We start from the raw sequence: 23,971 nt of genomic DNA on the forward strand, positions 1-23,971 counted from the left end.
CACCTCCAACTAAAGACTGCGCGTCAGGTGTGGTTAACATTTCTTTAACGCCTATTGACCCAGCTGTAACAATTAGTTGCGCAGGCGGCTCAAAGAGGAACCCAGCAAGTACAAATCAGGCCGCCGTGTACAGGGATGGGCGATGTGAGGGAGATCAGGTTCAAGCCCTATCAAACCTCTTACAATCGGGGACGGCCACCTGGAAAGATAACACGCTAACTGTCACCAAGTTTCCGCCCGAAACCAAAAAGGTATGTTATGAGTGCAAGAACAACGACAACGTCACGTGCACTGCAGTCATCGAAGTAATGAAAACCCCCGACAGCTGCACGCCAGGAAATGTGCGAAGCGGCACGGATCTACCTCTCAGAATTGAAGTCGGCAAAACCGTCTTTTTCAGTTGTCCGACTGGACATACGCTGGACCCGTCTGACGCGGGGCAGACTTACACAGATAGTTCTTGCACTAAACAGGAGAACGTGGCTAACGAAATTGAGAGAGTTGAGAGGAAGACCGAGCAAGAAACAAATGTTGCCGTCAAGCTCAAAAAGGCCCCCACAACAGATCGTACTTTCTGCTATAAATGTACCTCGAATAATCTCCCGAGAAGCACCACTGAATGCAAAATCAAGATCCAAGCGACAGCGACCACCACTGTAGAGCCAGACGCATCACAGCCGGAGTCTCCGACTGACACTTCGACTCCAACCACGACGTCCACGGCAGCCAAAACTGCCGGAGGACTGTTGGCACTTGGACCGTTGATAATGATGTTCCTATCACACTAGGATCAAACGGTCAACAGACCCAAGATGGTGAGAAGCTTCAATGGCTACACAAATGGGCTGAACCCGTCCCATTACTGCTAGCAAGCGCACGCCCATGCACATCTCTGCTGTGGAGGGCGACTGTCTTGCCACTGGTATTTTTCTCCTCTGTAGAAACGCATTTGCATCCTTAGATGCATAGGGGAACAGATTCACATGAACACGCTTATCTATTTTTACATATTCTTTGTGCGTAAAAACACACAATGCATACGGGCCTACGGATTGTGCTGAGGCGATACGGCACATTTGTTTCCTGGCATTGCGTTGGCAAACACTGTGTTGCGAAGCTGCCCAGGCCTTCGCGCCAATGATTTGCAGATATGCTCAAGGATGGGCCGACGGATGATTCGTTGAAAAAGAAAGGCGTGCCTAATTACCAGGGTTCCGACCCAGCAGTACCCGGGGCTTGCCGAATTGAAATGCAACACTTTTAACTGTCTTAAGCAGTCCAGTGGGGTGGTGTTCGAGTCGCATAATCCCCTCGTGGCATTACTCTGGCAAACACCAACGTGTAACTTGCGCCCTCCTGGACGCCCTGGATCATGCGCTGTCCGCAGAGCGTGAGCCTCGGGAGTTGCCGGCAAGCAGGCACCGTTCGCAGTCCTTGTCGTATGTTGTGTGGCACTTACTTTTCCTGATTGATATGCACCCCAGTTGTCTGCAACAGCAGTCCTGGCGCAGCATAACATCCTGCCTATGCTTTCTGCATTATTTGATATCTGCGGTAATCTCCGCGAGGGGAGTGGCATGAAACCAGCATGGCAAGATTCCAGGTGCCACTTGCCTCGTTGCGCTAGACAGAAGGCAAATCGCACCCAGTAGCTTCCGCGCCTCCAAAGCATTTGCATGATCCCGGTGGTTTGATCACCGGCTTTGTCGTGCTTGTCCAGGCGCTCAGGTGCTACAAAGGAAATTGAGAAATCGTTAATGGGGTTTCAGCGAATGTCGACTTGTCGCGGGCCATGCACTTCACCGAACCGAGTCAAACAGTAACCCACAGAACTCTTACGAAATCGCATTTCACGGCGCCTCTCTCAGCCACCCTCAGAAAAGACCAGTCGCTGAGGTGTCTTCTCCATTGTGCTTCCCTCGTCTGTATCGCAATGCAGTGCCCACTACATGGCATTATTGGATGATAGGGGTTCTAGTTCCACGCAGACGTCCGAGCCGCTTCCCACACCTACAGAACAGTGGTGGCGTGACACACTTCTGGTGGTCGATATGGATCCATGCAAAATGTGTTGGCTGAAACTGCCCGTGACCAAATCCTGGACCGCTCGACTCGCCAGCGTCGACAGTAGCAGATCCTGTAGTTTGTACAACGTGTGCCGTGTGCTTTCACAAGCGTTTCGTTTCCTACGGCAGAGACAGTTAGTACAGCAATTAAGCTACAACCACATCGTCATACCCTGCTTTTGTTGATGGTTTTCCGTTACATATATGCACACGTGATACAACTCTCAATCAGGAGGAGGCGAGGATCTGGAGTCCCGTCAGGCCATCGAACGTTCAAGATATAGCATTGATCGGGCTGGCGTCTTAGTGAAAAGTTTCCGCTTCTTCCCTAACAGCCAGACTGCATCCGCACTCGTTATGCCAGACAAGAGTTTCTGTATTACGGTCAATAGCACCATGCGTACACCGGCGGACAGCCGCGGTCTGTCTAGAGGGCTATGTTACGGAAAGCTAGGTTTGAGGATACACAAACGAAACGCGCAGCTGGCTGTCAAATTCTTGACTGTGCTCTAGTCCAGACCCAACGAAACTATGTCCCAACCTGGCTCCCCAGACACTCTCTTGTTGTGCCCGAAGGTGTTTCCAGGCATAACGGGGAGGCCGTGATCCTCAGATATGTCCGCTGGCACTCGTATCGCACTTCATCGCAGACGTGTATATCTGCAACATACGCACTTACAACCCTAAGGACAGAAGATTTTCGGTACAGTGCTTGAAACAATAACACAACCTATAGGTCTGATGGAGACAGCAGTCGGCTCTATGTAATGTTCTTAGACCAGCACTGGCTTTTCGGGCCCCTCCGCGCCAAAATGCCCCTGCATGTTATTGCCTGCATGGCTTTACCTCGTATGCATGTTTGCATAATGCGCTAAGGAACAACACAAGTTAGTGTCAATTGCCTAACGACCATTTGGCATACCAGGTCGGACATGATTCGCGGGGTCTTTTCTCCCCCAGCAAAAGCTTGTCACACTTCATGCACACTAATATGTTTCTGAACTGACAGCCTTCTACGAAAAACCCAGATGACTGGGACCCCATCACCATAGTCCAGACGGCCAAAGTGAAGCAAGACGCACGGTTGCTGGCTCTCACTGGCGATGGTCGCATTTTATGAATCTAGTTTCCCATATCGTGGCGGGCGACAAAGAACTAAAACAGTACGTGAATGCCAGGTCGAATAGGGGTCTTCGTTTCTTCAAACATATGCAGAGCTCTCACAGCAAAAACCTAGAGGAGCGGTGTTTCTTCTGAACCACTAGTGGGCACGATGGTGGAAGAGATAGCAGCAACGCACGTGACAGCAGCAATGTTTGCGTTTCGGGCGACAACCGACGGCCGCAACTTTAGAGATCCACACCCGGTCTATGGCAACGAGCAAAGAAAACGCTAGCTTAGATTGATTTTCATGGACACACTCTAGCCTTCCAGGCCTCGAAGTAGCATTTGCATCCGCTGGTGGAAAAGACGTCTTCCTCGCCGAATCTACAAGCTGATCGTAAGGCGTGTGGCCTGCGTGATTCCCACCGAAGTCGAGTTCTGTGTTGTTTTTTCAGAATAGCGGAAGACGAGAGGAAAAAAGAGGTACCCACGGGTGAGTATGTGGCCGCAGCGGACCCCCGTGAAGATGGTCCTGGGTGTCTGGTCTCTCACTACCCGTTCGGTAGGAAGGATGAGACAGGGAGCGAACATAGTCCGTTGAAACACGTTCTGGTTCACGATAAACGAGGACTGTATGTCGGAGAAATGTGTCAGAGACCGTCATTTCTCGCCCTGTGCAACTCACTCACTGTGTGGAAACATGCTTCTCATCGTGAAATAATTTTGAATGTGAGCAGAGGGGAACAGGTTCGTCCATGAATTAGATGTAAACCTCAAATTAACGCCCAAATCAAAGCCGCCAGCCCCCCCTGTTCCGCTCTTCTGTGTGCAACTTCCTGATATTGAAGGGAACGGTTGTGTCTTCGATATAATAGTCACCATTTCCACTCCTTCGGCTCCTTCGCCGTTGCATGAACCTTACGGCACCATGCCAGCGCCGCATGCAGTTCCTACTGGCGCGCGTGTCGCACGAGCAACAGCGCTTGTTGTGGCACTGTGCGTGTATCACCCGTAGCTGATTCCCCTGCAGTGCTCCGATGTTGCGGGAAGTGGCTGCGCACATAGCAAGCAAAACAATGTTTATTCTGCCGTTCTTAGTGCCGTAGCGAATTGCGGATACCGTACCATTCTTCTACTTTATTTAGGGTCCCCGATCTCGCCGGGTTAAATCAAACCTAGGGAGCTGGGATTTCATCGAACCGACTGAAGACAGGAAGGCCCGCGGGTCAGGCAATCGCTCAGTGGAATTTTTCTCAACATGGTAATTCTTCGAAGATGTGCCCATATCGGCGGTGTTTGCCTCCTGACCGCCAGTCTTGGGGTTCTGATGTTCTGCACCGCGCAGATTTCAAACCCAGCTCCAACAACGGAGTGCGCGTCAGGTGTGGTTAACATTTCTTTGACGCCTGTTTATCCAGCTGTAAAAATTCACTGCACAGGAGAGTCAACGGCGAATCCAACAGAGGAAGATAAAGCCGCCGTGTACCAGAATGGGCAATGTGCGGGAGCTCAGGCTCAAACCCTATTAAATCTCTTTCAAACGGGGACGGTCACCTGGAAAGATAACACGCTAACTGTCACAAAGTTTCCGCCCGTAACCAAAAACTTATGTTATGAGTGCAAGGGAACCAAAACCCAAGCCGTCACGTGCACTGCAGTTATCGAGGTAATGAAAACCCCCGACACCTGCACACCAGGAACGGTGAGAAGCGGCACGGATCTACCTCTCACGATTGAAGTCGGCAAAACCGTCTTTTTCAGTTGTCCGGATGGACATACGCTGGACCCGTCTGACGCAAGGCAGGCTTACACAGATAGTTCTTGCACTCACCAGGAGGATGTGGCTGAGGAAATTGAGAGGACGACCGGGCAAGAAACAAATTTTGCAGTGAAGCTCAAAAAGGCCCCCACAACAGATCGTACTTTCTGCTATAAATGTACCTCGAATAATCTTTCGAGAAGCACCACTGAATGCAAAATCAAGATCCAAGCGACAGCGACCACCACTGTAGAGCCAGACGCATCACAGCCAGAATCTCCGACTGACACTTCGACTCCAACCACGACGTCCACGGCAGTCAAAACTCGCGGAGGACTGTTGGCACTTGGACCGTTGATAATGATGTTCCTATCACACTAGGATCAAACAGTCAACAAACCCAAGATGGTGAGAAGCTTCAATGGCTACACAAATGGGCTGAACCCGTCCCATTACCGCTAGCACACGCACGCCCATGCACATCTCTGCTGTTGAGGGAGACTGTCTGCCACTGGCATCTTCCATTTCTGTCGGAACTCGTTTGTGTCCTTAGAGACATACGAGTACAGATTCACATGAGCACGCGCATATATTTTTATATATTTTCTATATGTAGATACACACAATGCATACGGGCCTACGGATTGTGCTGAGGTGATACGCAACATTAGATTCTGGTGGCGCATTCGCAAACACATATTGCGAAGTTGCCCATGCCTTCGAGCAAATGATTTGCAGAGGTGCTCACGGATGTGCCACCGGATGATTCGTTGAAAAAGAACAGCGTGCCTAATTACGAGGGTGCCGGCCCAGCAGTACCCGGGGCAATGCCGACGTCTTCCTGTTCGAGTCACGTACTCCACTCATGGCGTTACTCTGGCAAACAGCAACGTGTAATTTGCGCCTCCTCGAAGCCCTGGATCATGCGCTGTACGCAGACCGTGAGCCTTGGGAATTTACCGGCACGCAGGAACTGTACGCAGTCGATGTCGTATTTTGTGTGGCACTTATTTTTTCGGATAAATAAGCAACCGATTTGGCTGCAACAGCAGAGTCCTGGCGCAGCATAGCATCGTGCCTATGCTTTCTGCATTGCATGAGATCTGCGATAATCTCCCCGAGGGGAGTGGCATTAAACGCGAATGACAAGGTTCCAGGTGCCACTTGCCTCGATGCACCAGACAGAAGGTACATCGCACCCAGTAGCTTCCGCGCCTCCAAAGCATTTGCATGAGCCCGGTGGTTTGATCACCGGCTTTGTCGTGCTTGTCCAGGCGCTCAGGTGCTACAAAGGAAATTGAGAAATCGTTAATGGGGTTTCAGCGAATGTCGACTTGTCGCGGGCCATGCACTTCACCGAGCCAAGTCAAACAGTAACCCACAGAACTCTTACGAAATCGCATTTCACGGCGCCTTCTCAGCCACCCTCAGTAAGACCAGTCGCTGAGGTGTCTTCTCCATTGTGCGTCCCGCGTCTGTATTCGCAACGCCGTGCTCACTACATGGCATTATTGGATGATAGCGGTTGCAGTTCCATGCAGACATCCGAGCCGCTCCGGACAACTACAGGACAAATTGGTGTCGTAGTGCACTTCTCGTGGTTGATATGGATCCATGCAAAATGTGTTGGCTCAAACTGCCCGTGACCAAATCCTGGACCGCTCGACTCCCGAGCGTCGATAGTAGCATATCCTGTAGTTTCTGCAACGGGTCCCTTGTGCTTTCACAGGCGTTTCGCTTCCTACGGGAGATATAGTTAGTACAAAAAGTAATTTACACTCACATCGTCAGACCCTGATTTTCTTGCTGGTTTTGCTCTACATCGGTGCATTCGTGACAGCACCTCAATCTGGAGGAGCCGAGGATCTGGAGTCCCATCGGGTCAGCGAGCGTTCAATTGATACAGCATTGATCTGGCTGGCGGCCTTGATAGGAATAGCAATCATAATTGCCATAGCTGAGAAGTACGCACGTGTATCAACTTCTAGGCCGGCAGTCATCATGTGATGTGCCCACACTAGGGAAATTGGGATAGATATTCAACGCATTGCTACAAAGTTTCCGTTTGTCCCCAAAGCGCCTGACTGCACCCGCACTTATGCCAGAAAACAGTTTCCGTTTTGCTCCCAATAGCACCATGCACAAACTGCAGGACACATGCAAGTGGTAGCTGTACCTTGCGTGGGCGCGTGAAAACACGATCAGCATCACCCGTTCTTGATGAGTTGCAACTGGTTCCCCCGATATCGCATTGCATCAGGTAAGCTGCTGAGGAAGACCTCAGCATTGTCCCATACCATATTCACCCCTCTATTACGTGAGCACGTCGCCAGCAGGATTAAGGCGCTCCTCGTTGAACTAGTACAGCACAAGCATACACGGCGACCACACGCCAAAATCTGTCCAAAGGAGGATTATCCTTGTGGAGGCATACCACCCGGGAGTGAAATTACCGTTGCACATCCAGAGGTGGTTTGCCTTTTGTTGCAACAGTTTTCTTGCCAACCGGAACGAGGCTATCACGTGACAGGAGCTCGCCGATTCATGCGCCCCCCCGCAGTCTGAGGACCAGGTGTAGGACTGAGTTCTCCTGCAAAGAATACGCAAGAAGCTCAATGCTGATGTGTTCCTTGCTCGAGCTACTATCGGTACAAAATTTCGGTACCTGGCGAATATGTTGCATGATTGCGGCGACAAGACTAGGTCATGAATTCACGTTGTGAAGATTATTGGTGGCTAGGGGTCCGAATACAGAAGCAGGACAGACACTCTGGAAACATAAGCATGCTGCGGCGGCCACGGTGTGCTCCGGCCAAAGCATTCTATCTGGCTCACTATCTTTCTTCTGCACTCTCTCACCAGGGTCCGGAGCATTCGAAGTCTCCCAGATCGCTGCGCCGTCTGTCGCAGCTGTCCGTATAGCAGGGATCGTGCGGGAGCAACGGTGCTGCGAACGCATATTGTTACTGTGACCCCGCTGATCGATCAGGTAACGGCGACACAACAGGACGTGTCCGTAGGGTTGCAGCGCTTACCGAGAGATTGTAATCTTGGACCGTTTTTCCATTCTCCAGCTGTTTGCCGTTGAATACCAGACGCTGTTGGTCCACCGGGATGCCCTCGCGTTGTTCTACACGTCGTTTTATATCTAATATAGAGTCAGATGCCTGAACGTTGTCAAGCACGACAGTTTTTCCTGCAGGAACCAGAAACAATCGAAACAACAGAATGGACCAGGTAGTGATGTCGAGGCAATCGCCATTAATTAAACTCTAGGGTGAGCATTCATCTACAGCTACGGTAACTGTTGTGTTTAAATAGCGGTCTTAGGAACACCAGCAGAGTCGCCCGCTGGTGACGAAGACCAGAACTATCACTGGTTGGTAGTTCCAGCCTGAATCGACAGAAGGCCTACTATTCTACGTCTTGGATATAAGAAGAAAACAGGATCATCGGATCCGTCATTGTGTCTCGTGGCACGGCGGCATCGGGTGGTTTGGGTTCCCTTTGGAGGTTCCATAGAAACACTCCACAGCAAACCCGACGACGAGCTTTTTAACAACTATGCTGGTTGTCATGGATGTCCTCAAAATCATGAACAGATGCGGCACCAAGCCCTCATACCTAGGCGAACATATTCCGACATTAGAACGGCTATACATGTGTTATACAAAATATCAGGCCTACTCTGGGAGAGAGGAAACCGGGTGCTATGCGAAAAGATGGAACCCCAAAAGACCTACTTCAGACATAGCACTCGTACGAAAGAAGAAAGGCATCTGACGGTGGACCAGTCCTCAAACAACCATGGTAGATCTACGAGGGATGAGCATACAAAATAGGCGGTTGGAGCTTGTCGAAATGATCATATCTGCTTCATGTGCATCAGAACTCACCGCTCATTGTTTTCACTTGCAGGTTGAAACCTCCGCGGACGCCGAGTAGCCATCGGATGCCAAGTGGTGATGAAGAATTTGAAGACGCAGCGGCAGGGGAAGTAGACGATGACGGTAATGAGGAAATAACGGCAGGCGCGGTACTCGAGACATTTGAGTTTTCAACCCTGTCATCGTTGCTAATGCCCAGTTTATCAGCACGGCTGAATGCTTCCTGTTGTTCCCACCCCACATTTCCAGAAGCAAAAGCTAAAGGAACGGAAGTGTATGCTTCGCGGAGCCCCGCCGCGGTAAAACATCTCGTGGTGTCACCACGAGGGTAGCAAGTCGTCCAAGAGGCTGGAACAAAGTCACGCGCTGCCCCCGCTCTAGAGGTAGATGGCATGCCACGCGAATATGCTTGAAACGGAAAAGACCCTCCCACACTCAGGAGTACTCCTCCATACAGAAGGCCGGGTGCTGTTGAGATGCCCCGAGAGAAATCACCGTGGCGGTGGACGCCGGTGGCTGGGACAGCTACGGCTCTCACGCCGGCAAATGGAGCAAATGAAAAAGCTGAAAAAAACAGACTTACACTCCAAGGTTTCGTACCTGGCTGGTTCACGTGATAACAAAAAGGCCTCTGCAGGACAAGAAACAGCAGAGAGAGACCTAACAACAGACTCTCCACTGACTTGATTTTCTGTAGGGGCACCATTTTAGACGTAACGGCACACGTCTCAAACGCAAACAAAAGAAAATAGATCACAGGCAACAGAAACCGTAGGAAAGTTGGAGAGGATAATTCGAACACAGAAACAGCACCATTTCTAACGAGACATGGCTCAACTCACCGAGACAAGATGCGAGAACAGCGCATCGACCGCTGCAGGGGGAGGAGACAAGACATGGTACTATGCCGGGAAAAACCTCCCGTCGACATTCATCCAGTGACAATTTCTCCCGAACGGTTTACTTTTGTGTGCAGAATTGCCCGATGAGTTCATTTGCCCCCGGTTTTTTACATGATTTTTCGCGAGTGTTTCCGAAGAGCGTATCTGCCGCGGCATGCATGCACGAGACATGAACTGCGCGGTCAGAGTGGCACCGTATTTGCTGCAAATGGTGTGGCTCTGCCTGGCCCTGCGCTGACGCCTGCATGGACACACCGGTGAATTAGAAAAAAGAGGATCACCGCATCAACTGATAGTAGTTTCCTCTTTGATTACACACCCAGAAACCGAATACGGGTAGAACTGCTCTTCAGAACCTTCGGACGAATCATGCCAATCTTCCACGGAACAGCAAACCACTGCGTCCCAGCCAAACCGTACGCAGCATGTGCCTTTCGCCCCCGTTTGGGGTTTTATTGTTTTGTTTATTGCAAAAGGGACAACAGAGTTTTTTCTGCTTGATATCAAATAGGAAATATGGAGCTGACTCTGTCTCACTATGTATGCAGGGGTTCGCTGATACAGTTCTGACAAGTCCACCGTTATATTGCTAAGCAATGCATTAAAGGCGCTGCTTGATGGCTGTTGGTGCTGATGAGCCGATTGGACGTGCCACTTTCTTGTGGAAGTTTTGGAGATATACAAACGAGACGCGCAGCTGACAGTCAGATTATGGACTGTTCTCTAGTCCAGACTCCTGAAAACTATGTCCGAAGATGGCTCCGCAGACACTGTTGTTGTGTCATCAAGCTATGATCTTTATGTTCTTGATGCGAGGTCTTCCTGACATCACTCGGAAGTCGTGATTCTAGAAGATGTCCGTTGGAACTCGTAGTACACCTCAACACGGCAGTACATACCTACAACATCCGCAGTTGTCTCCCTATGGACACAAGAAGGTCGGTACGGTGCTTGAAACAATAGCACAACGTACAGGTCGGAGGGCGAGTGCAGTCGACTCTCTGGGTATTGTTAGTAGACACGCTTCGACATGTCGAGCCCCCCTTCACACGTTGTAGTGTGGAAGGCCCCTCATCTCTAACAATGGTGTGTTTTTGGGCGTATGCATTGTATTCTGCCACCCACTTTTAACTAACTGCGTACAGAAGCAAACATGTACAGGGTCAACGACGCAGTCCAGTCTCCGCAGCATGCCCCTACGTAAGGATAAAAGTCGCCTGGTGCTGCGTCTGCGTTGACTCCATGCTGTTCATGGAAGATTAAGGAATATAGTGGATCTATCAGCGTTGGATGCCTAAGTTATTGTTTTCCAAATAATTGTTTACGCAACCGAAGCGAGGCCAGGCTATTCTCAAGGAGCGCTATTCTACCATGCCGAAAGGAGGTCCGGTATCTGGCGTTCGCACTGTCGTTCCTTGTTCACAGCATACCACGCTCGTTGCCTGTTGCAAGCCAATCGTTGCACATTGACTTTCTCGCACACCTCTGCTGAAAGAGGGGGTTCCTCAGTAATTTTTGCAAAGCAGGTAGGCAGGTAGCTCGCTGGTAAAACGATCATGTGAAGGCTCTTTATCGGTGCTGACACAAGAAACCCACTGCGCTTCACGCGCCGCCCTCTCAACGACAGGCGACCGCGCCTTACACCCAAGCGTTTTCAAGCAACGTAGTAGTCAGTAAAAAGTCGCTGCTGGCCAAGGTGTGAAAAAGCCCACCTTTTCCCCACGCATTCTGATGCAGTGATATTGTGCCTTCAACTTTCCTCGACGACGGGCGAACGGCGCTTCGATGCAACGGCGTACCCGATTTGCTGGCGCGCCAGATTCATGAGCCCGCGGAAGCTAGGATGACAAAGTTCTCAGGAGAACACGAGCTTGACGCGAATCTCCGCATGGTGGCAGATTCAAAGCCCTCTTTTCGTAGCCATATCAGCCTAATTGTCCAACACATACGGAGCGCCACATTTCCATAATGACAAGAACATAAGTGCTGGATGTAGTGCAAGCATAAAAAACAAGGGATCTTCACGAAAATCACCTCGTTACATGCTAGTGGGGCCGCCCAGGCAGTGGCGAAGGTGGATCTACATATGTCGAACAAAACGCCGGAAAGTTCCGCCGCAACCGTATGGCAGCCTTAGCATTCTGATATGATGTCTGTGCAAGCTGAACTCGACGGAATGGTCCTCGAGTTTTCCTTACCGACAAAGATCCAACAGTCTCTTAATTAGGCTTCCAGTGCGTTGTTTGTCACCACTCGCACCCGTCGCCCAGCTGCACAAGAACGTACGAATAGAATGGAAACAGGGATATCAAATTAATACCCTGAGCAGGTAGCTGCCTTGAATGGAAGGGCTGTCTGACGGAGCACGCACCTCTGGCCACGCCGAGCGGAAAGGCCAAAGAGGTACTTACCCCGTAGCGGCTGCAAGGCGTGGAAATTCCTCGTCGGCGAAGCCTAGTTTCCTCAAAATCTCCACGCCGACGAAAGACTGTTCGTCGCATCTGATTGTACAAAGGGAAAGAGCAACTTCAAGTGAGCTCCCTTCCCTCATACGCTACATCTACAGTTGCCGCGTGGAGTCCTCAGTGCGAAACGTGGTTCAAGACGAGCGATACAACATGCAAGGCGAACAATGTGCTAAGGGACTCACGATGTCACCGTAAAGTGTTTTTCGCGCACAGAAATGATGGGGGCCGGGAAAAGCACACTGGCATACACCAAGCAGTTCACGCCTCCAGTTGCCCCTTCAAAAGCTGCAGGTGCGCTTCCCGGCGTGAGCCGCCTGATATCTAGATGCAAATGCAGAACTCGCGTGAAGTCTCACCTGTGGTGGCAGCAGGGGGCAATGCAAAGGCACAGCGAAACCTCGGACGGATCCACGATTCTCCTCGGGCCTGCTTCTGCAACAGCTTCACGCTGCAGGCCACTGTCCCCGGTGGACTGCCTCGGGCACATTGCTTTTATTTCGGTAAAAGCTTTCCGGCATCGCACAAAGCACCTGACAACCAGGACGCATGACAAACACAAGGACTTCCCTCAGCCGACTCGTCGAGGCAGCTGTTCACTGATGGTGGAGCAGTAGCCGCGTACGCTCTACCGCTTATTGAACGATGAACGTCTGCTTCAGGACAGAGTGCACTCCACAAATGAGACGGCAGCGGGCAGTTATGCTGGCAAAAACGGACTTCTCCTCATGGCAGCTTCCCACGTGTAGTGCTAACGTAGTCAACACGAAGTACAAACACACCGCCTACCAGCTGGTTGCGCGCTGCCGTACTAACCACGTAATACTTCGCATCAAATATCCCGGCATGATCTGGCCTCATACCGGTGTCTTCCACAGGAAATATAATTCGGGGTTTCTTTCACTAAATAGAAAGAGTAAGTGTCCGATCATCAGAAAAATGCTTCATGCTAAGCTGGTGCACGGCAACGCCATGTGGGTAACCTAAACGGCGCGTGGTGAAGGCAGATTGATAGCGTCCCGCACGCCAAACACCCTGGTCGGGTCCTCCAAAATCGAGCAACACCCACACGAACGCAGGAATTGCAGCAAAGATCATGAAAAGGTACCTCTCTTACCGCAGGGCAACGTCAGTGCCACCCCCGCACAGGTGCTTGGCAACTCCTAGCACGCGCTCTGCGGGCTTGTTCAGGAAGTGACTTTCCAGGCAATTTTCCATTCTGCAGAAGATAGGACAGTTGAAAAACAACTCTCAGTGGCGGTAGCTGTTCCGTACGAATGCGGCGAATTAGAAACGCAGCTGGAAAGTGATCCTCAAAGTCTTTGTGACAACCACACGTCCGCAAGCATTCAGTGCGAGGCGCTCCTACAAGATCTCGCTCACGTCAGGCCACACTGTGTCGCCTGTCATCCCGTTCCTTGCTTTCATTTCTCACACAGCGCACAAAGCCGTGGTAAGAGTCTTTCCGCATACTGGCTGGGAAGACGGGGAAGTTCACGCCGCTTGAAGCAGTGTCCTATATGAAGAAAATGTTCCACGAAAATGCAGTCTAGCAGTTTTCTAGTAGGTCCAATCATCGGGCATCAACTACAACCATGCACGACGGCCTTACTCTTTCATGTCCGCGCCACCTTTGAAGCCCAGCTGCTTCGTTAGTTCCCAGTACGCATCGAGGGACGCCTCGCTGTCACAAAATTGATCTCGAAGCGTGGGCGCCTGCTGTGGAGTGCATGCATTCTCCTGTTTTTCCGGCGATCTCCGCCTCGTGGGTGCCACACCGGGCAACAGTTCACCATCTTTAGAAAGGTCGTCATTTCTGTTCGTCGAAGCCTGCTTTGTGGCGTTGCGTCCATCTGCCTGCGTTACATCTCCTTCGAGCCGAGTCGGATCGGAGTCAATCGGTTCCCGTATGGGAGCAGAACGCCGCGGAAAGAGGCAGCAGTTATGCTGGTGCAACAGCTTGAAGAAGGAGGGTATGTGGGGCCTTAGAGGGAAACATGCACGAGGGGAGAAAGCGGTAGCATTTGCGCGCCGACAGACTGGCCGACGTCAACCACACGCGCGACACGTCGACGCCACCTCACAGAATTCAGGGAGCTGCAGAATGCTACGCAAACCGCCTTCCCATCTCGCGATGTAGAGACATGATGCACGGGACAGGCCACGCACTTCCGCACCAGCCGCGGAACGGCTGTCCACTATCCAGGAAGCAAGTGGAGTTCCCCGCACCGTCCTCAGCTCCATGAATGGCATAGCAGTTCGCTGTCAGTCCACAGAAAGAAACACAGACGTACCATTGCCACGAACAGCCTCACACAGCTGGTGCTGGAATGTGTTTCACCCAGGCACTATCGAAGCTCTTCTGGGAATTATGCGACCAGTGAGATGTCGGCATACATTGAAACCGCCTTCACAAGTCAGAAGTCTGAATTGACGTACTGCCTTCTATACCACTTCTCGAAGCTATCGGGGGGAACCCAACTTCGCTTCCGAGCAACCCAGACAGCAGGGATGTGCCCACAAGTCTCACAACCGGCTGCCGCTGGAGTCCACCATCAATTTAGATCTCTACGCGTTCATGAACACTCCCCGCCCACACTTGCACACATCGCCTTGGGCTGTCACACCAGAAAAGTACGGACACTATCTACGCGAAAGGTAACCGCTGCAAGAAACCGTCCCAGTCTCACAAATTTTTGTTTCCCAACACGAAGATTCGCTTACTGTCGAAGGGCGCGGGAGTCTCCCAAATTCATGTAGCGAAGCATTGCGCGTAAGTCGAAGTCAGAAATGTCGATCCGCAAGCGGACGACATGGCGGACAAAGCGCGGGTCCTCACGGCTACCATTCTGATCATCCTGCCTTTCGCCTCCCTCTGAACTGGCAGCCTCCATAGCGCCGGCATGCTTCCTCTTTTTAAAATGGTTTTCACTGCGGATCCTCTTGGCGCTCATCGACTGCATCTCCTCATCCTTTAGCTCCTTGGCGTTTCTTCGCGCTTCACGCTCAACGACCACGAACCGGACACCGACCACCTTTCCCCTGTCTCGTTCCTCGGTTTGCAGCGAAACGTCTGGATTCACTTTCTCATGCGATATCTCGTCATCTGCGGCGGCTCTTTCTCTTTTCTTCGGGTGTTCGTCGCCCGGCACGCAGGCCTCTTCCGGTTGGCCCCCACTCGCTTGCGTTGCTGAAGCACGCCGCTTGGCTGCATCCGCAAAAGCTGCCACGGTCCAGGTGGCAAGCCATCGAGTGAGTGCCGCCTTCCCTGCGAGCGACACCAGGACGGACAGGGGACACAGGATGAAACTCGCAGCCTACCTGTCAATATATAGCAGCGCTGTCCTTGTCCTTGTTTCTAAGGTGCCTTTTTCCTAGGAATATAGAGTGAAACGCACGCCACCAATACAGAAAGCATCAGAGCAGCGTTGCTAGCTGCTCAGCAGCACACCCTCATTCCGACAAGACATGTCAGCCACTCCGCCGCTACTGGCCATCGAGCGCTTCCCCTGGCGGCGCTACGATGACGAGCGAGACACGCAACACACGATGGTGCCAGGATACCACCACATCTCTGCGGTGTCCACAAGCAATTTCCTCGTGCGGAAGTGTGTGACGATACGTACTAGCATAAGCAGAGACGTGGGACGACGACACATACCAAGCAGACGATGTCAGTGACCCGCACACACGAGCTTTTTACAAAGGTCTCCGGCGTCTTTTTTCCCTTTGGCTGGCTTTAGCAGGAAAGGAGACGGGTGCCGGGAGATTCAGGCCTCAAAGTCTAGAGACTACCGTGTTCTATATTTCAGTGCGAAGGCGTTCCCGATGCATCGCGCCGCCGTGTGCAGTCGAATGTCCTATACGGATGCTCGCCCTCTCACCGGCTCCAAGCTCGACGACGAGGAGACTCTGCAGGGCGTCCCGGCTCGTGGGGAGGAACCCGACGAGGGCGCAGATGGCGACCAGTTGTGCATTTTGTTCGTCATGTTTGTCCATGAGCGCCATCACCTTCCGGAGCCACGCCAGAGGAGACAGCCCGAGAGACTCAAGAAACGACGTGGAGAAAGCTAAGGGAAACATGCCTTCTGTCGAACCTTCTCCGTTTTGGGGTTCAGCTGGGTCGCTTACGGAGCCTCGCCTCTGGCGCTGTCGGTGCTGGGCAGCTGCTTTGCTGGCACGCGTAATGCAGTCCATGAGGATGGACGCTCGCCTTTCTTCTTCTGCGTCAGTGCCTCGTTTCCTCCCCAGTGTGTCGGAAACAACAGAGCCTTCGTGCTCGGTGTGTCCCGTCTTTTCAGCTCGGGTAGAGGTTAAATCATCCCGCTCGTGAGTCGCGCGCTGTTCAGACACGGCAGCTGCTCGAAGAAGCTCAGCCGCGGGGTTCCACCCGTATCGCTCGTGTCTCTCTACCTCTTCAGTGTCCTGTGCTAGTTCGTCTGAAGCCGGTGGCAGAACAAGCGAGAGAGAAAGTCCGAGCTCCTCGCAGCACTGCTTCACTGCGCGGAGAACTCTTTTGTGCAACTCTTCAATGTCCAAAGGAGGCAGAGGAGACGGCGACAGACAGGCGGAAGAGGAGGGCGAGATGCACACTGTGATGCGAGGCGAGGGTGAAGATGTGTCAGGCTTCGTGTCGGCGGCCGCGCCCTCGCTTCGAACTGTTTCGACTATCGTTTCTATCGGCTCACCGTCCCCTGCTCCAGGCTTTCGGGGTTGATCGTCGCCTGAAAAGCGCACCGATGAGTTCGAGCCTTCTCGCTTACTAGCCTGGTCAATCGCTCTCTCGGCCTTTCCGTTGGCCTCTCCCGTCTCGCCGCAGTTACATCCAGGAAGGACAAAGGGCAGCAGGTGAGCAAAGGCCATGTCTCTTATTTTCGTGCACTTCCTCACGTGAGCGGAAACCCTGCCCAGGTAAATGGAGTGTCGCGGATCGACCGGACAGGGAATGCGGTCCTCCAAATTTTCACCACCTTCAACTGCTTCATGACCGCCCGAAACGCTGCCTCGTGCCAGGGCCTTCTTTCCCTTTCTCCCGTCCAACTGAGCAGGCGCGCACGCAGCTGAGTCTTCTCCTGACGCCCCTGCGCCTTCCCTGGTTCTCCCATAAGAAGCGCTCCCGCCAAGCGATGTTTCTGCGCAGTCTCGTCCCTCGGCTGGCTTTATCGAGCAGGAAGAAGACGAAGAGGTGGCCACCGAACACGAGCTCTCTTGAAGAGCTCCAGGGCGCGCTCCAGCTGCCGACCTCGCATCCGGAAACAGCGGATTCGGCCAGTCTGTTCTGCTCTCCCCTCTGCGGTTGGAAACGTTTCCCTGGTATTCTGCTGGTTCCTTTGCAACGGCGCCCTCAGCGCCGTGCCCTGAGACGTCTGCCATGGATCAGGCGGTCAGTAATGAAAACTCGGCGAGGCACCCTGCGCATTAATCAGTCGAATGATGCCATGCCACCAGCACACCACTGCCGTGGACAGAGAGGTTTGAAGTTAGAGGTGGAATTGCGGGGTACGGAAGATACACCACAGCAGACACAGCGGCAACGTTTCCAGCAACGGCAGGACAACGAGCGAGTATCACATACGCGGACCTTGAGCGCTCTCTGCAGCGCTGGTGTGGCACGTGACAGAGGAAGTCTCCAGGCAAGCAACCGCTTCCTTGACGTCTTCTGCTCACCTTAGATTCACGTTCATCCCGAGTACTCTGGGCGCCACTGCACATGTGGACTTGCTTGAAAAAGCGTTCGGGAGCGCCTTTAAGTCGGCCGGATGAATAATCAGACTGGCATGTGACCCCTGTGAGGAGCGAGGATGCAATAACAAAAACCTACGCATAGCGTGGAGAAAACATCGAAACAAGCAGGCAGGCCACCGGTCCGGTGGTGTGGCTAATATGGCCGGTGAGTGTGCAAGGGACTATCTGAACGAAAGAGAATGAGAAACCGAGCGTGTGTCGAAACATTCAATGGAGCCTTTCACTGCGAGGCCCTAACGAGAGAATACAGAAGAATCAGACGCATATAACGCTGAACCGGTCGGGAGACTCAAAACCCCGTGGGCCGGACTCTTCGCACAAGAAAGACCATTCTAGTCATGAAGGATAAACTTAATGGGACTGTGACACATCAGCAGCGCTTTTCCTTGTGACAAAATGCGTCGTGCTGTTTCCTTCTGTAGTCTATCTGATCGGCATGAGTGATTCTCTCTCAAAATGTTTTTCCTTATTTTGTCAGGCATGCAGGTTTTTTATCGCGCATGCGCATGCGCGGGCCGGAACCACGGGGCCGAGCGCGACAGAATTACCCTCATTACGAGACACGCTAGTGCATGCATGCCCTTTGGCGTTCTCGTCTCGTGCTTTTTCTCGGGTCTGAAGCGGCATTTTCTACCAGTTTGCTTTTTTCGGTCCCTTCAAGTGGCACGTGTGTCACCGTCGTTCTGTCCGTTTCAGCTGAAAAACAAGACTAGCAACGCTCCTGTGGCAACTGCCTGTACCGTTTTCTGTGGACGTCACCGTTTCCTCTCCCGTAAGAAAAGGAAAGAAACATAGTCGAGCAGGGCGACCAAGGCGTAGGCATGGATGACAGGTTAGCATCAGGGAGCTTGTTAGCGTGTCGTTTCCTCCTCAAACGCGCCTCTCCTCGTGCGTTTCCGCCCTCCAGTTTCTCCGTGCGTTCTGTTCCGGACCTTACTTTCGCTCAGCCATGGAGCTCCTCTACGATTCGACGCCCGCTGGTCTCGCAACCGCCCTCGTGGGGCGCTATGTTAAGCCCTGCCTTCTCCAGCGCCAGCCGCCGGTCCCCCTCTCTCTGTGCTTCATGGGCACTGAGGCGAAGGCGTACCTGAAAGTCAACGAAGTCCGTAATTCTGACACGAGTCGCCCGCAATCCCATCCTCCGTCTTCTCACGTTCCGTCGATCGTAAAACCGCGCACCGCGGTAGCTATCCTCGAGCGTTCTACGGGCAACTGTCTCTCCCTGAAGCTGTGTGCGAAGCGCCCCCCGCCCCCGTCCGAATCTGGGTCCGGAAGTTCACATTATACTGCATATATATATATATATTATACGCGTGTAGATGTCTCTTTCTCCATATGGCCTACATTTTCTTCGGTCTGTACGATGCCGCTGGTGTCCTGTGCAGATCGAGCTTCCTGTCCTTCTTGCCGCCAAAGACGGTGCCGGAGCAGAACCGGCGTTTCCGCCTCTTCGTGAACCCGCCTCCATTTTGAGGCGCCTGGCCAGTGAGGCGACTCTCACGCCCGGATCTGGGAAAGGCCCAGCCCCCGGAACACTCCTGCTTGGCGGTGAAACTGACGTTGAACAGGCAAGTCTTCGGAGTTCGGGTCCTTGGACTTCTTCCTTCGGAAATTCCACTCTGGTTCGTTTTGGTCCTGCCTGCGCTTCCGAATGTCTCGCTTCTCCACCCAGGACACCACCGTGGGGACGTATTTTCTTCCAGCTTGATGTTTGCTCTGGCCGCATCGTCACCCCTGCTGCATGAGCAGCTGTACCTATGGCGTTTTCCACCTGAGGGAGATCCAAATGTGTTTTTGTTATCGTCTTCTTCGTCTACGCGGTCGAGAAATGCAGTGGCCGTCCGATGGATGTCAATCCGTTTTCCCATTTTTCGTCATGTGACGCCTCCCCGCAACCGTCATTTGTCACGCCGTGCCCCGTCAAGGTCATCATTTTGGGTTGCACTCGACTGTTGTCTTCCCTCCCTCGTGTCACTTTTCCTGTCTCATAATCCTTCTTGGCCATCCTTTTTCAGGCGCAGGTGTCGCAGTGGCTGTCTTTCTGCTGCGAGAACAACTTCGCGATTCGAGGCGCCTCGCTGTTCCAGAATCTGCACTCTCACCTGGCTACACGGACTTTCTTCTGTGGAGAGCATCTCACTATCGCAGATTTCGCCGTCTTCGTTTCCTGCTATGCCTGGATGGTAAGAGAAGAGAGTCGAATGCATAGTTTGCAGTGCTGAGGGCCGTCCTGCCGACATCATTTCCTGTACGATCTCAAATGCTTTTCCGGTTCGGGCTCAAGCCCGAAGTCGTGCATTTCATCGGCATGGTGGTGAAACGTCTTTTTTGTGGGCATTCGTCTCCCCTGACCCGATTTGGACCAGGGAGATAGGTCTGAGGACCCGGATGGTAAACTGTCACACCGTCATTTCCTTTTGGTTCCCATCCCTCGTTTTCCGTCCTTCAGGCCTCGGCTTCTCAGAAAGAACGCATCCTGTATTGCAACTTGACGCGCTGGATGGACTACATTCAACACCTTCCAGGTACGAGTGGAATGAGGCGTAGGGACCCTGACGCGATGGTCGTCGTTTGCCGTAGCAGAGTTCTTAGTCACCTCACTTTTTCCTTAACTTCTGCTTCTGCCTTTCCCTTGTTTTCTACGCCTTTCTCCCATCGTTTCAAGGCAGTTTCCGTTTTTTTCCACCCTCATCAGCGGGCAGCAATAGCCAATCTAGCGCTGGTGCAGCTGATCTGCCTACTTCAACTTGTGAACTCCATCGTTTCTCAGTGAAAATGTACGATTCGATCCTAGGACGTCTTAGAGAATCAAACGGGTTCATCCTACCGGTACAGAGAGCAGAGTGGGGTAATCGATCTCCGACGACAAAGCGAACGGTGGCGCATCCCAGACCGTCCCTTTTCAAGTCTGTCATGTCCCTGTGTATGTTGAGGCCTAGACGCAGAGGGGACGAGTTTCCTTACTTCCTCACGTGTTTCGGCCACGTCCCATGGGTATTGGTAGGTTTGTCTCTCTCGACGTGTGTTTCGTCGCAACAAGACCATTCCTTTGGATGTGTGTTCTGTGCTGTTTGTCCCCCTTGTCCAGGGGTCATGAACTCTGTCGACCAGCTCCCACTTCTCAATCTTCTCCCTCCGCCTCAGGTACGGGTCCCGTTAAATACGTTCGAGCCAAGCTGTACAAGGGAGGGGCCCAGCAGCGCGAACACCCACTTCCGTTGCATTTCTGCTTTGCGTTATATTGTTCGAACGTGGCGTGTAGATGTCGCACTCACCCCTATACCGGCCATCTACGCGAAGGGGAGAGTCTGCGCAAGCTCATCTCTCGTAAAACTGGTTTTTAATACTCTCTGTACCTATCCTCCAGACGGTTAGCGCGGCGCCGAGCGACGCTGGTGCTGCCTCCGCGCAGGCGGCGGCAAAGCAGCAAGCGGGCTGTGGAACCAAGCAAAGCAGCAAGAAATCTGCAGAACCCCAAATGAGTGGCGAGTGTCGGTCAAATGATGCCCCTAAGAAGAAAGGCGAAAAAGGGGCAGGTGGAAATGACAAGAAAGGCAGTGGTCGAGCAAAACAGAGCACCGCCGGTTCGTCTTCGAACGGTGGAGCCGCTGCGGCAGATTCCTCGCGCCCTGTGGAAGATGTGACACGTCTCCGAATGGTGGTGGGCCAGGTCAAGAAAGTCTGGAGGCACCCCGAGGCAGACAAGTGAGTGTATGCCGTCCACATGTTTGGATCAAGTCGCGATGTCAAAGCAAATAGCTTCTTGGATTTGCATGTGTAAACCGTCGACTGCGGCGCGTAGTTCCTGTCTCTGCTTCCACTCTCTGTTTCCACTCTCTGCTTCCACAACCGGTTTTTTGTGTGTAAAAGAGGATGAATGACAACAGGCAAGGTCATGCAGCAGCGGTTTGTCTCATCTTCTCTGCAACTATTACTTTTGGTCAGTTTTCTTCATTTGTCTACGTTTTAGGGCTCGTGCGGTTGACTCGCGCGCGTTGTTCCCACTTACGCTTCGAGAAACGTTCAAATCCCGCTTCGGCTTCCAACTTCCCACCTCATTTTCTTTCCTCTCCTGCAGGCCATTCCTTGCTTCAGGTGGCAATTCTGTATTTGTTTCCTTCGAGTTCGCATCCTCGTGTGTTGCTGTCATCTGTATTCTTGTTTGCTCTGTAACAGACTGTACTGCGAAGAAGTGGACATTGGGGAGTCAGGCCAGGTGCGGATGATCGCCTCAGGGCTGGTGCCCTACATGAAGCCGGAGGAGCTGGAAGGTCAGAAAGTGGTCGTTTTGGCTAACATGAAACCGAAGAATCTCAGGGGCTTCGCATCTCATGGGATGCTAATTTGCGCGACAAGCAAGGACCATTCCAAGTGTGAATTGATGCGACCACCACCCGACACACCTGTAAGAAGATTGAAAATACTGACCTTCCTGCTACTGGCTAGGTTCCGAGAAGACATCGGCTTTTTACGTGTTCTGCACCTTCACGATCATAGGTTTCACCACGAAAAGTGTAATACGCACATGGGACTCCCTCGTGAGTTGGTTTGTCTTTCGTGATTATCGTTGCGGTGACGCAAACATATCTGGACAGTTACGGTTGTCTCTGCTTTGCACTTGACCAGTGAGTCTGTTTTCGGTGTCTAGTGGAACAGGAAAAAGTTATCTGCCTTCGTGTGGCTTCTGGTACAGATTGGGGAACAGCTTACCTTTGAAGGCCTTCAGGGTGAACCCGACCCCGTCATGAACACCAAGGAAGGGAAGTACCCTTTTGCTGCTGTTCAGCCGGTAAGAAACCAGTTATGGAGGCTTGTCAGGCTGTTTGTATGTGTGGCTCGCTGCGTTGTGTAACACCAAGCGAATTCACATTGTCTGACGATACCAGAGACATACTAGCTTTGCGGGCATGCGTCAACAATACGTACGGGGGCAGGGTGCTGATGGACAGACATTACACACTCTCTTGAGTTTGTGTCTTACTGTGCAGCATTTCTATACTGATGAAAATCGCGTCGGAATGTACAAGGTAAGCAGCCAGACTGTATAGGCGAGGCGGACTGTTTTTCAACAACAACAACGGAAAAGAAGCTCCTGAGCAAGAGCTACCGTTGAACTGCGTAGTGTCGTGCGATTTCCTGAAAGATCAACCCCAACCTTGGGATCGGGCAACCTGGATCATCATTGACACATAGTTCACGCGGTCATAGTGCGTGATAGGAACAGGGTGGTGAGCGTGGAGAGAACCTGTGTAATCCGGTATCGAAAACTGTGCGGTAGGATCTCCGTGCTACTCGCCACCGTGTGATGCGGCTGATATTAGCACATAATTGCAGAATCTAAGGCGTGGTCACGGTTCCATGTGTTTCTCTTTCCTTTTACAGACACATAGGTTCATGACAAAGCAAGGGCCAGTCTTCTGTGACTCCATTGTCGGAGGCACGATTTCGTAATCAAGGAAAGGGCTTCTCCTCTACAATCATTGCTCGCTCCACTGCACCGCGGCGGCAATTCACAGTTGTTTGAATCATCAAATCTTGTTTTGGAGAACGGAGGGTGCCCTCAGTAGAACTGGTGTGTTTCTCTACAACTTAGAGGCATCGTTACCTGCGAGGCGCATGAGCAAAGTTGAAGTAGTTGTTTGCCACTTCAGTCGACCATAGGATGCAGTCCTTGTGTTCTTGTTATCTGGCTGATTTTCGTACTTGTGGACCACTACAGCCAAATACGATTAATGTATGTGACAGGCGAAAATTCTTGGTCTTTCGACCATGTACACGAAAGTGTTCTGCACCGCAGCAAGGGCATACTGTAGCAATGAAGACAAGACCCCCACTTCCCACACGCAATTCTGCCAATGCAACCCTGAGTTAGCATCAGTTTCAGAGTAGGACTTCCTTCTTCGGATGCAGCTATACTCTCTGCCTTCTAACGCGTCGAGCACAGTTTAACACATTTTACATTCTGTCCGATAGCTTTCCTTCAGCCCTAAAAATCCACAGAAACAGTGAAGCACAAAAGCTAATGAATGTCGCCTCACAACCA

At 52.1% G+C, this 23,971-nt stretch overlaps 2 protein-coding genes across 2 annotated transcripts; one reads left to right on the forward strand and one right to left on the reverse strand.

Annotated features, from left to right (window-relative positions):
• Window positions 1-7,242: 7,242 nt before the first annotated feature.
• Window positions 7,243-17,556, reverse strand: NCLIV_006140 (ubiquitin, related; the record flags this gene model as incomplete). Its single annotated transcript, XM_003880124.1, has 10 exons — window positions 7,243-7,287; window positions 7,965-8,125; window positions 9,659-9,690; window positions 11,518-11,556; window positions 12,130-12,219; window positions 12,543-12,716; window positions 13,301-13,402; window positions 13,796-13,867; window positions 14,908-15,451; window positions 16,068-17,556. 10 exons carry the CDS (start codon window positions 17,554-17,556, stop codon window positions 7,243-7,245), a joined length of 2,748 nt encoding a protein of 915 aa, XP_003880173.1.
• Window positions 17,557-18,877: 1,321 nt separating this feature from the next.
• On the forward strand, window positions 18,878-23,379 carry NCLIV_006150 (tRNAbinding domain containing protein, related; the record flags this gene model as incomplete). The annotated part of the gene is made up of 9 exons (XM_003880125.1): window positions 18,878-19,111; window positions 19,944-20,111; window positions 20,378-20,453; window positions 21,017-21,072; window positions 21,296-21,633; window positions 22,105-22,333; window positions 22,622-22,717; window positions 22,917-22,955; window positions 23,311-23,379. 9 exons carry the CDS (start codon window positions 18,878-18,880, stop codon window positions 23,377-23,379), a joined length of 1,305 nt encoding a protein of 434 aa, XP_003880174.1.
• Between the last annotated feature and the right edge of the window lie 592 nt (window positions 23,380-23,971).

The sequence above is a fragment of the Neospora caninum genome, chromosome II, assembly GCF_000208865.1.
Source record: "Neospora caninum Liverpool complete genome, chromosome II".
Lineage (NCBI taxonomy): Eukaryota > Apicomplexa > Conoidasida > Eucoccidiorida > Sarcocystidae > Neospora > Neospora caninum.